Below are 10,847 nucleotides of genomic sequence, written 5' to 3'. Positions count from 1 at the left end.
TTTGCAGCTAGAAAAGGGGGATTTGCCTCTGGAAAAGGGGGATTTGCACCCAGACAGTGGTCCTTGTTTGGGGACTCTCCCTCCACCTCCCCAGGAGCCTGCCAGGTGCTGCTCCCCTCCTGCTGCCCTTAGGAATTAACATTCCCACACCACGCGCGGGTGTTTCATGACAATAAAGCCACAGAGCGCGAGTTCGATAGTTTATTCTGCAAAAAGCGCTCCCAGCCCAAACTGGGATCCCCTGACGGGGGGCGGTGGCGGTGGGCTGCGTGCGTGTGCTCCTCCCCGCCAGCAGGCGGCGCTGGCTGGGCGCGGCGTGGCCCTTCCCGCTCGCCGTCCGCCGGCTCCGGGCCGCCAGGGGGCGGCAGCTCCGCGCCGCCCCCCCCTTCGGGGCCGCTCCTTCCCCGCGCGGCCCCGCCACTCTATGGCGCCCGCCCCCGGAAGCGGGGCCGCCATGTTGCCGGGGGACCCCCGGGGCGGCGGCGGGAGGGAGGCGGCGGGGCCCTGCCGAGGGTCGGTCCTGCGCTGAGGCCTCCCCCCGCCGGGAGGAGCCTGGCCCCCGAGCCCCGTCCCCCGCGGCCCCCCGCAGGTTCCCCCCGCGGCTCCCCATGGCAGCGTGGTCGCGGGAGGCCGTCCTCAGCCTGTACCGGGCTCTGCTGCGCCGGGGCCGGGCGCTGCGCTACACCGACCGCGACTTCTACCGGGCCGCCGTCCGCAGCGAGTTCCGCCGCCAGCGCGGGCTGCAGCGGCCGGAGGACAGGGAGCGGCAGCTGGAGAAGGGGCAGGCTTTCCTGCGGAGCGGGCTGGGGGGGCTGCTCTAGGCCTTCCGGAGGCTCCTCCTGCCCCCTCACCCCCCCCCCACGCCCTCTAATTCCCAAATTGTGCCCGGCCTGTTAATGCTTCCTGCCCGCCGCCGTCCTGAAGAAGCCCCGACGGTGCCTCCGCAGTCCCACCCGGACTCCTGTGCCCCGTACAAATGCTTTAGGTCACAGGTAGGCCGCTTATGCACCTCTAGCCCTGGTTTTTATATTGATAATACACTTAACTTTGTGCAAGCGTCTAGTTTTATGCCTTGGGGTGAAGAATGATCGTACTCCTTGCCCGTTGAGACAGGAACAATCTCTTTGATACTGTAGCCTGGTTTTAGACAAATACAAAGGTGGTTTATATCTGGAGTCACGCTGGAAGAGTTTTTTGGCATCTTCACTCAATTTCAGTGAATATCTACCTAGGAAAGCGTGTTTTACACGTGTAGACGACCGCGGAAACTCTCTGGATTTAAAAATCAAGGTCAGAGGTTAAATAGGAACTGAAGGAAACCAACGTGCGTACGTAAGGAGACGTTAATGTTCGTGTTATGCATAACTTGCATGGAAATCAACCCCGCCAGGCTTGAGGGCAGGGATAAACGTCAGGTGGAAGTGAGGAAGTTGTTCCCGTTGTGGTGCACTGTGGTCCCTAATGCTGATTCTTGGGTGGCTTTAAAATATCTGGGAGCAGCCTTTGTCCAAAAACGATCTCTTGGGAGGATCCCGGTTTGTCAGAGACGAGCACTTGACAGTCCCTATGTTGCAATGTCTGTGAGCAAAGTTAAAGCATAGGGTAGAGAATGAGAAAATAAACAGACATAAAAAGGCCGTGCTTTGGCTGAGAAGCGCCAATTGAAAGGAAAAGATGTAAGTGGTTGTAGAGTTTGACAAAATATACGGGATTTCGTTGCAAAGCGTTACTGAAGTAAATGTTACTTTCTTAAAAAAGCTTTAGGTGATTGCATAATTAAATCCGCTTAAATGATTAGCGGCCACATCAAATTTGGGTTGTTTCCCTTCGGGTCATAAACAGAGCTGGAAGCAGTGAAACGCTGCCCTTGCAGAGCCTGGTCAGCGCCGCTGTTGTGGCGTGTCTGGGAATACTCGGCTCTGGGGGGCAGATAATGGCTGGAGGAGATGCAGGGTTAGGGGTCGCTTCCTCTGGCTCCGTACAAAGACCCTAAGACTAACGAACATGGGTTTTTTTTGGGTCGCCCTGTTCTGACCTGTTTGTTTGATGTCTTCCAGGTGAGATGGCAGGCGCTGGGCAGCGCAAAGGCAAGAAGGACGACAATGGCATCGGCACGGCCATCGACTTCGTGCTGTCCAACGCCCGGCTCGTGCTGGGCGTGGGTGGAGCGGCGATGCTGGGCATTGCCACGCTGGCCGTCAAACGGGTGAGCGTGCAGGGGGGTGCTGGGAAGGAGGAGAGGGAAACCAAAACGCACGGGGTGTTGGCACTAGATGGGGGTGAAACGCAAGCGTCGGGCCCTTAGCAGCTGAAATTGTGCCTGGTGGTGTCGCTTTAGATGTACGACCGGGCGATCAGTGCTCCCAGCAGCCCCACCCGCTTGAGCCAGTCAGGGAAGAGGAGCTGGGAAGAGCCCAACTGGCTGGGGTCCTCCTCGCGCTTACTGACCCAGGACATGAAGGCCAACCTCAGCCGCTCCCTGCAGACCCTTCCCACCGATCCTTCGGCCGCTGACGCAGGTATGGAGCAGTGTGGCACTCCCGCCTTGCAGAATCATCCCGTAAACCCCGTTATTCATCCTAAAGAACATAGGAGAAGAGAATTTAATGTCTAACTCAGTATTTTCATGTTTTTCTTTTAAGACAGTCTATCGATAGCTTCAACTATTAGAAGTCAGTCTGGGAACTAGTGAATAACAGTCATCTGTTGGCACTCCTCATTTCTCCATGACTTCATGGATTTAAATTTTACTGTCCCTCAGACTTTTCTTCTTCAAGCTGAATACTTATCTGTGCAATCTTTCCTCGTAAAAAGCCATTCCTTGAAGCTCTTTGTTGCTTTTCTTTGGACCGTTCCAGTGTGTTTGCTTCTTTTTAAAGAGGGGAGTATTCAAATGGTGAATAACTAGTAATTTATTACAGTATTGCCTATTTTATTTCTATCATTTTCCTAATAATTCTTGTAACACTTTGCCTTTTTAGGACTGCTAATCAAGCAGTACTGCTCACCAAGTGTTCATCAAGCTAAAGAGAAGGACTTGCGGTTGTCTTTCGGAGTGTGATAATAAGTAATTTAGAGTCCATCGGTGTTTTTTGTATGAGTTTGTGTTTTTTTTTTTTTTCTTAATGGTTTTATATTCTAAGTCATGGTCATTTTGGGAGATTTACACTTGGAGAATTAAAACAAAGATCAGGGACCTTCTTAGACTCTGTGTTTGAAGCCGCAAAATGACAGTCAAGCTTTGACTTGACTTCCAGATTCTCTGCAAGAAAGGCAGCTTCAGGATGGTGATGGATATTCTGCTGAGGAAACATTAAATGACTAGACAGCTGTATTAAAGGGGGTCTCGATCATTTCATTGGACTCCCCAAAGATGAGGATTGAGGCATAAAACCTTGATAATACTGCCTCACGTTCTTGGCTTAAAAATAAATTAAAATTCAAGATAGGAAAATAAGTTGTTTCATGAACAGGCAATAAAGTCTGGTTCCTTATAGTTTTCTTGGCTGTTTCCTTTACACACGAAGCGTGAAATCTGTCCAAAAGACCCCAGTGGGACGAGAGGCAGCAGCTGCGGCGTCTGGGTGAGACGGATCCGTGTGCTGCTCAGTCAGGCATTCTGCACGTGCTGCGTGGTGGCCGCGTGCCTGTTGCCGAACAAATGCGCGACAGCTGGCTGCCTTAACAGCGCCGCTGCTCTGGGGGTGTCTCCCACACCCACCAAGTTCCACAGGCCTTCTGAAGACTTAGGATCCCATAGATCTGTAATTCTTCCTTAATTCTTGTGAATAACTTCTGAAATTCTAGGTCCATGTTAAGAGAAGCTTGAAGGATAGATGGGGAGCCCTGGCTCGTTTCTGTAGGAAAGCAGCCTGAAAAAGAGGGCATTGGGGATACTGCAGGTTAGCTTAATAATGCAAACAGCAGCATAAAGCACTGTATTGCTGTTATACGCATAAATGTGCTCTCTGCTGCTTGTTCAGTTAAGGTTTGAGGAAGGTTTTCATTAGGGCTATGATTGCCTGAGCCTTGTTGGCCCCAAGATCCATCATCTTGCCATCCTGATACGTGGTGATTAAGGTCCTGACAACTATTTTATTTCCAGATGGCGTGATCTACTCAGGTCTCTTACCCTGCTTAGAACTGGGTTTTGTTGGTAATTTGTAAAAATGCATCATACTGTGCAAAACTTAATGAGGTAGGGATGGTTGTTCAGGGGTGTTTTACTGGTCTACTGGTCTGGCATCGTGTTAAAAGCAGATGAATTCTTGATGAAATCGAAGTGAGGAACTGCCCACATAGCCATTAACATTACTTCATTGTACACAATGTGAGCGTTAGTCTCATTCTGGCTAAATTCCAAATCTAATAACTTGTTTTCATCCCACTTGATTCTCATAGTAGCTTTTTTCAACGATTTTCAACGTCCCCCCTTTGACTGATAATTGCGTAAAGCTTGCAAAATGTCTGCTGAAAGCTTTTTGAGATCTCGGAGGCTGCGCTTCTGCGCTGTAGACATTTTTTTTTTTTTTTTTTGCAGATCGCGGTGAAACACTGCGGACAATCCAAGTTTTCCTTCTGTCTTGCAGACTTTTTCCGACCCACAAAGCCCAAGCCATCTGCCAAGAGGAGTCAAGTGGAGCTGAAAAAATCCCGCCTTCGTCTGTCTCTGCAAGAAAAGCTCTTCGCCTATTACCGGAGGAAGGTAGCTATCCCAGCAGACGAGCAGGCCCGGGCCAAGCAAGCAGCCGTGGACATCTGTGCCGAGCTGCGCAGCTTCCTCCGTGCCAAGCTGCCGGACATGCCGCTGCGTGACATGTACCTCAGTGGCAGCCTGTATGACGACCTGCAGGTAATTCCTGGGGCCTCGTGACGGGGCGTTATTCAGCAGGCTGACGAGGCGGGGGCATTTCGGGCGTCCCTGCCGGCGGTGCTGCCTCAGCACGGCATTCCTCTGTAATAAGGCTCTCGGTGTGGCGTTTCCCACCGCGGAGCCAGGCCTTGATTTCTGCAATGCTGTTTGAACAGACCTGACCAGGCTGCTCTGGATTTGTCTGCCAAGCATTTGCTTTTTGCTGTTTCGTTTCTCCGGGTTATCTTCGCCCTTCTTTTCTTCTCCTTCTTCTCTTCCTTTACCCGTGTTTCTCTTACCACTTTTCTACCTGTTTTCTGCCTGTCCCTTCTGTCTCCTTCCAAATACGTGACACTCCCTTAGAACTCCTGTGTATTCATGTAGGTCTTCCCTACTCTTTTTTTAATGCATGACAGACCTGGATTGGACAGCAGTCCCTGCTGCATATCTCCCTGATGGAAAGATGCCCATGGCTATAGTGAGTGATTCAGAGGCACGCTTTTTTGCTTTGAGTCAGAGCTCTGGAATGGAGTGTGGAGCGTCAAGTGAAACTGGGATCTGGGGTCTTAATCACGTTAGTGAAAAGAGATCTTTAATGACCTTTTTCTGAACAGCGTGGCAGACCAGGTGAGGGCAGTACCTGGTTGTAGCATGGGATAATTAAACCGTGGCAACTTAAGCTTGTCTGGAAACCTCATACTCTGCCTCCAGTTTTAAATTATCACACGGTGCTGCTGTGTCCTGGGCCAGCTCCATCTCATAACTTAGAGTGATAAGAGGCAAAATGATTCTTCTGTGTGCAGTCCATGTCAGGTCCTGAAGTATTTTTAAATAATCTTTAGATCTCAAAATAGCACTATAAGCATTAGCTTGTGTTATGCCTTGGCGTTATCCCGCTGCTGATGGGAAACAGTCCTCCAAAAATGCCTTTTGGCAACGGGTGGCTGTGAATCCCATGCAGAGAGGAGAGTGAGACAGCTGAATCCATACTCCAAGTTCCTTTGAACAGAAGGCTGTTTAAAAGGTGGTGAATAAAGCTGAGTGCAGCGAGAGAAGGCTTGTTCTTACCAACTTTTCTCTTTTGTGAAAGGTAGTGACAGCCGACCACATCCAGCTCATTGTCCCTCTCATGCTGGAGCAGAACCTATGGTCGTGCATCCCCGGGGAGGACACTATCATGAACATTCCTGGCTTCTACTTGGTGCGTCGGGAAAACCTGGAGTACTTTCCCCGTGGGAGCAGCTACTGGGACCGCTGTGTGGTGGGAGGTTACCTTTCCCCCAAAGCTGTAGCAGAGACTTTTGAGAAAGTTGTAGCTGGCTCTATCAACTGGCCAGCAATCGGGACTCTCTTGGATTACGTGATCCGTCCGGCAGCTCCCCCGTCAGATTTGACGCTGGAAGTCCAGTACGATCCCGAACGGCATCTTTTTATTGACTTCCTGCCATCCCTGACGCTGGGTGACATCGTCCTCGTGGCCAAACCCCATCGGCTGGCCCAGAATGACAATCTGTGGCGACTGAGCCTGCGGCCAGCAGAAACAGCTCGCCTCCGGGCCCTGGACCAGTGCGATTCTGGCTGCCGTTGCTTGTGCCTGAAGATCTTCAAAGCGGTCTGCAAGTCGAACCCAGCCCTGGGTCACCTCACCGCCAGCCAGCTCACCAACGTCATCCTGCACCTGGCCCAGGAGGAGTCCGACTGGTCCCAGGACGTGCTGGCCGATCGCTTCTTGCAGGCGCTGAAGGGGCTGATCCGCTACTTGGAGGCGGGCGTCCTCCCCAGCGCCCTGAACCCCAAGGTGAACTTGTTTTCGGAGCTCACCCCGGAAGAAGTGGATGAATTGGGCTACACCCTCTACAGCTCCCTCTCAGAGCCAGAGGTCTTGCTGCAGACGTAACGGGGCCTTACCTGGGGAAACATTGCTAGGGTTTAGCCAAGGTGGACTTGGATTACTGCGAAACATGTCTCCTCCACTTCTCTCTCTCTGTCTCCTTTTGGTTCATTATTATTTCCTGCTGTGGAGTTGGTGCTCCCGCTGGATTTCTTGGTGCTACCAGTCCATTTCCACCATCTCTGCCCCAACTGGTATCCATTGACTAGGGAAAAGAGGCTAAAACTGCAGCTCTGAGATCTTTGCATAAATTCTGCTGATGCTCAAGCATCTACAAAAACAAAAAAAAACCAAACACAAATAACTATGCACTTCTTTCTCCTGTAGTGTGCTTACTGCAGCGAGTCCATTCTGGTCTGAAGACGGTGGAAGTGGGCTGGTGAATCCAGTGACAACTTTAGCAGAATTGCACTGAGGTTTCCTTTCCTCCAGCCTGATTTTGTCCTCACGTTTCTTTTTCTCTGCTTTACCACGCTGTCTCACTTTTCCTCCTCTTTTTCTTTTGTTTTTTGGTCACTTCGACCCAGTCATGCAGGGCAGACTGAATGAGATGTTCTAGTTAGGGCTGCGTGTTGTGTTTCTGATTGAAATAATGATTACACTGACAGTATTTAGTGCTGTAGCCCTTGGAAGAGGGGAATGCCTGTGGCTCCTGCCCCTACAAAACCTTCTCATCCTTTGTGCAGGAGGGTGCAGGAGGCTTGTCTGGTCTGCTGCGACAACCTCCAGTGCAGGCACTTCTCACTGATGCTGTCGCAGGGGAGGGAGAAGCTTTTGTGGTCTGGCTGTGCGAGGAAGCCAAAGGAGCAGGGCTTGCCATTCCTGCTCAGCCAGATCTGCTGGGTGTTGCCGGTGGGAATGGCCCTGGGAATGGAAAAAGGGCAGCTCCTCAGGTGTCTCTGGCCTAAAGGAAGAGGGGCTCCTTACGGGGGAGGGCTGGGAGATGCACGTGAGAACAGGGACTTCTCATCTTTTCCCTGGGAGCTTGTTCTGGTTTATAGGAGGTGGAAGCAGGACTGCGTGCCTCACACGGTTTTGTAATGAGCACGTGTAAGCCAGGTTCTGTAAGTCGGTAAAGATAGGACTAAACTGGTGTCACCAGAAGGGTTCTGTTCCGTGTGCTGGTATGAGCATACGTGTGCAGAGTTGGCATTTAGAGAGGAGCTGGCTTGGCAATCTGCTCTCCCTGTGTTTCAGTCCTCCTCTGTCACCCCAGAACTGAGGCCGCCTTCCCCCTTCCTCGTTCCCATGTGCTGACTCTCCAGTGTTCCCAGTTTGCAATTACTGCTGGAAAGCTGGTGACACCTTCCCATTCTGTCTGTGTGTGCCTGTCGGCCGTGCAGTTCTGCCCACTCCTGTCCACCACTGCTGCCAGGCCGTTCTCCCTTGGCTGTCCTCTCACCTGCTGCTGGACCATGGTGTGGATTTCGGGGTACTCTTGGTATCTCCTGCACTAGCCACGTGGACTCTTGATGCTGCTTTCAGCCTCTTGGCCCCCTGCCTTCAAAAAGGGGGAGGGAGGGTGTCCGGCTGGGGCTGTGGGCATCCCAAATGGTAATCTCAGCCATTGTTACAGAAACATCCCTGCTTTTCCCCAGCTTCAGCAGCTTTTTCCTCTTGCTGTCCAGCCTCCCTAGCCAAGAGAGGCCAAGTTTGGAGGGAGCAAGTATCCTTTTCTCTTCCATTCCTCTCAAGACTCAGTCCCCTTTGCCAGGGAAGTTTCAAGGTGAGTTTCAGGAGTGGAGCCACAGAGGGGAGTCTTTAGCCGTTGTTTTCTTTTCAGAGGCAGTGCCGGTGAGATGAGGGTGGGAGCATCTTTCTCAGACAATCCGTCCATTTTAGCCGACGTGTCAGATAGTATTTCGGATACAGCGATAACACGACGTTACATTTTAAATTATTTAATCCTTAGCGTACTGGTACTTTCTAGACTGCCAGATGCATACTTCAAAGTGCGTGTGTGTGTATATAAAGTCTGTAGTGTATAAAAGGTTAACAGGAATTCCGTTTGTATGATTTTGTGTTCTGTAAGTTTTGCAGCAGTCACTGTTGGTCAGTTGTTGATTGCTCTTCACTCTGGTTCCCGTATTCTTTTCCCTCTTCCTTTCCCTGCCCTCCACTGCCTTTCTGATGTCAGCCTTCCTACCCTAAAAGCAGACGGATGAGACTTGGAGCCCACGGGCTACTTGGGGAAATTCCCCTTTCTCCTAATTACTTGAAGGTCAATGAAAATATTAAAATCTCGGGGTTGTCAGGAGTTCCCCTTAGGTTCACTTCCTCAGTGTGATCTCACCCCTCACTTGGTGCTGACTCCAGTGCTGTGGTCTTCATACAGGGTTGAGTAGCAGCATGGTTTGGAATGATCAAAACTGTAGATACAAAAAAAAAGGAGAGAAATAAGCAGAAGGAAGCCACTGTCTTGAGCTGGCTTAAGCACAGTTGCCACATACATATCTGTTTATAGAATTTTTTTACATGAATGCTTTTCCTTCTTCCTGGCAACCTAATGAATTAATATTTTATGGCCATTTCTTGCTGCTATTGAGCTCAGTTTGTGTATCAAATGGAGACTGAAGCTGCCTTTTTGCCTTTTCTGTAGACTTTGCTCCATTTCACTTGAATCACTACTTCCCTTTGGGTTTTTCCCCCCTCTGAGCTAGCCACAAGCCCGTTGTTCTTGGGACGTGAACTCTCCCTTCCTACAGGCAGCCACCACAGGGGGCAATCGCTGCTGTGGCAGTCTCAGCAAAGGCCAAAGACGTCACGGGTCGCAGGGACACTGCAACCAGGAGTGTTGCCAGAGCAGGGGCAGGCACAAGGGGCGGCAGAGGCAGGGAAGGAGCAGGGCAGCTATGCAAGAAATTTACACTAACGCTGCACCCAGCTTGTGGACAAAGGGACGCTGCGGAGCCTTTGGAACTGGCACCTTTCAGTGTTAAATTCAGTACGCAGGCTGACATGCAGCCACGAGGGCTGTCTTAGAGGTAGGTTCCTGTCTAGTCGAAGCTGTAGCACGGAGCAGGAGGACCTGAAGACGAATGTGAATAGGGCAGCTCCTGGCCACCTTCCTGGCAGGGCAGCTCGGAGACAAATTGATTGTAAGAGGCCCAGGGCGTGCGTTGCGTGCTCGCTGCCCGGGCTCCTAGAATGCTGTGGTGTGTTCTGGTGTAACTTAACTCACACGAGATTTCCACGAGACCGTCACCTTGTTCCCTGTAACCGCAGGGCGAGGACCAACTCGCTCAGCAGTGGGTTTTTGCCGCTGCCGAGCTCCACCGCTAATCCTTTGACTCAGATTGATTTCTTTTCAAGTGTTCAAAAGCAGTTACGGCACCAAGAGGCTGCTTTCTGCCTCCTGGCAGGCCGCCCTCACGGCCCTCGCTCTTAGCATGTGGGTACCTGCAGTGTGAAGAGATGACGCCCCATCTCTCCCAGGCCTGGAGGCTGTGGATCTGTAAAGGGGAAAGTCTCAAGTGCATGGTCTGTGACAAGAGTGCGTGAAATTCTGAAATAAAATGACTTTCCACGGTAACCTGCTCGTCTCTGGTGTTTATAAACAACGGGGTGCCTCTCTGCTTTTCCCTGGGTGCACGGGAGGGGCAGCACCTTGCTGCTGACACAATCCTGCACCACACGGGCGCTCAGGGGCCCGGCGTGCCCCTTTGTTGATTCACTGCTTTCCCTTTGCGGCTCGGGGCGCTCAGCGCTCTGCAGCTTGCCTTGAGAAAGCAGCCAGCTTGGTTCTGCGGCGTGCTCGCTGCTGGCAGCGTTCGCACCAGTCACAAGATGAGGCATAATTACGGTGCTCTGCCTCCCCTCCTTTCCCTGACAGCTCACACGCCCGGACAGGCACCCGCGCTTGATGCGGCTCCCTGGACTTCACAAGCTTCCGTGCATCTTTTGATACCGACTTTCCTGCGCAGACTCCCCCCGCCCTCGCTCCGTGGCACCTTTGTTTCTACACGCCGATCCTCTCCCCCGCCAAATGGGTTCCTGTCTTATCCAGGCATCAGCCTCGAGGCGGTGAGGAAGCTGGTGTGCCACGGTCTGGCGTGCTGAAGCTCTCTGCGCAGCAAAACCCAGTTTTATGTGCCTGCTTGGGAG

The 10,847-nt window shown here is 51.8% G+C and overlaps 2 protein-coding genes across 2 annotated transcripts; both read left to right on the top strand.

The window, feature by feature from the left end:
• Window positions 1-424: 424 nt before the first annotated feature.
• LOC125183470 (mitochondrial ribosome and complex I assembly factor AltMIEF1) lies at window positions 425-866 on the top strand. The gene has a single exon (XM_048069841.2). It carries the CDS (start codon window positions 609-611, stop codon window positions 819-821), a length of 213 nt encoding a protein of 70 aa, XP_047925798.2. The 5' UTR covers window positions 425-608; the 3' UTR covers window positions 822-866.
• Window positions 842-10,275, top strand: MIEF1 (mitochondrial elongation factor 1). The gene is made up of 5 exons (XM_013180978.3): window positions 842-992; window positions 2,058-2,206; window positions 2,339-2,519; window positions 4,590-4,852; window positions 5,943-10,275. Exons 2-5 carry the CDS (start codon window positions 2,063-2,065, stop codon window positions 6,747-6,749), a joined length of 1,395 nt encoding a protein of 464 aa, XP_013036432.3. The 5' UTR covers window positions 842-992; window positions 2,058-2,062; the 3' UTR covers window positions 6,750-10,275.
• The last annotated feature ends 572 nt before the right edge of the window (window positions 10,276-10,847 follow it).

This window comes from Anser cygnoides, chromosome 1 (assembly GCF_040182565.1).
Source record: "Anser cygnoides isolate HZ-2024a breed goose chromosome 1, Taihu_goose_T2T_genome, whole genome shotgun sequence".
Lineage (NCBI taxonomy): Eukaryota > Metazoa > Chordata > Aves > Anseriformes > Anatidae > Anser > Anser cygnoides.
The sequence above is the reverse complement of the archived record's forward strand: the minus strand, read 5'-3'. Positions and strand labels throughout refer to the sequence as shown.

Coding starts and splice junctions, on each gene's coding strand:
- LOC125183470 (XM_048069841.2), top strand. CDS start 609: ATGGCAGCGTGGTCGCGGGAGGCCGTCCTCAGCCTGTACCGGGCTCTG.
- MIEF1 (XM_013180978.3), top strand. CDS start 2,063: ATGGCAGGCGCTGGGCAGCGCAAAGGCAAGAAGGACGACAATGGCATC. Junction 2,207..2,338: donor CCACGCTGGCCGTCAAACGG/GTGAGCGTGCAG, acceptor GTGTCGCTTTAG/ATGTACGACCGGGCGATCAG. Junction 2,520..4,589: donor TCCTTCGGCCGCTGACGCAG/GTATGGAGCAGT, acceptor TCTGTCTTGCAG/ACTTTTTCCGACCCACAAAG.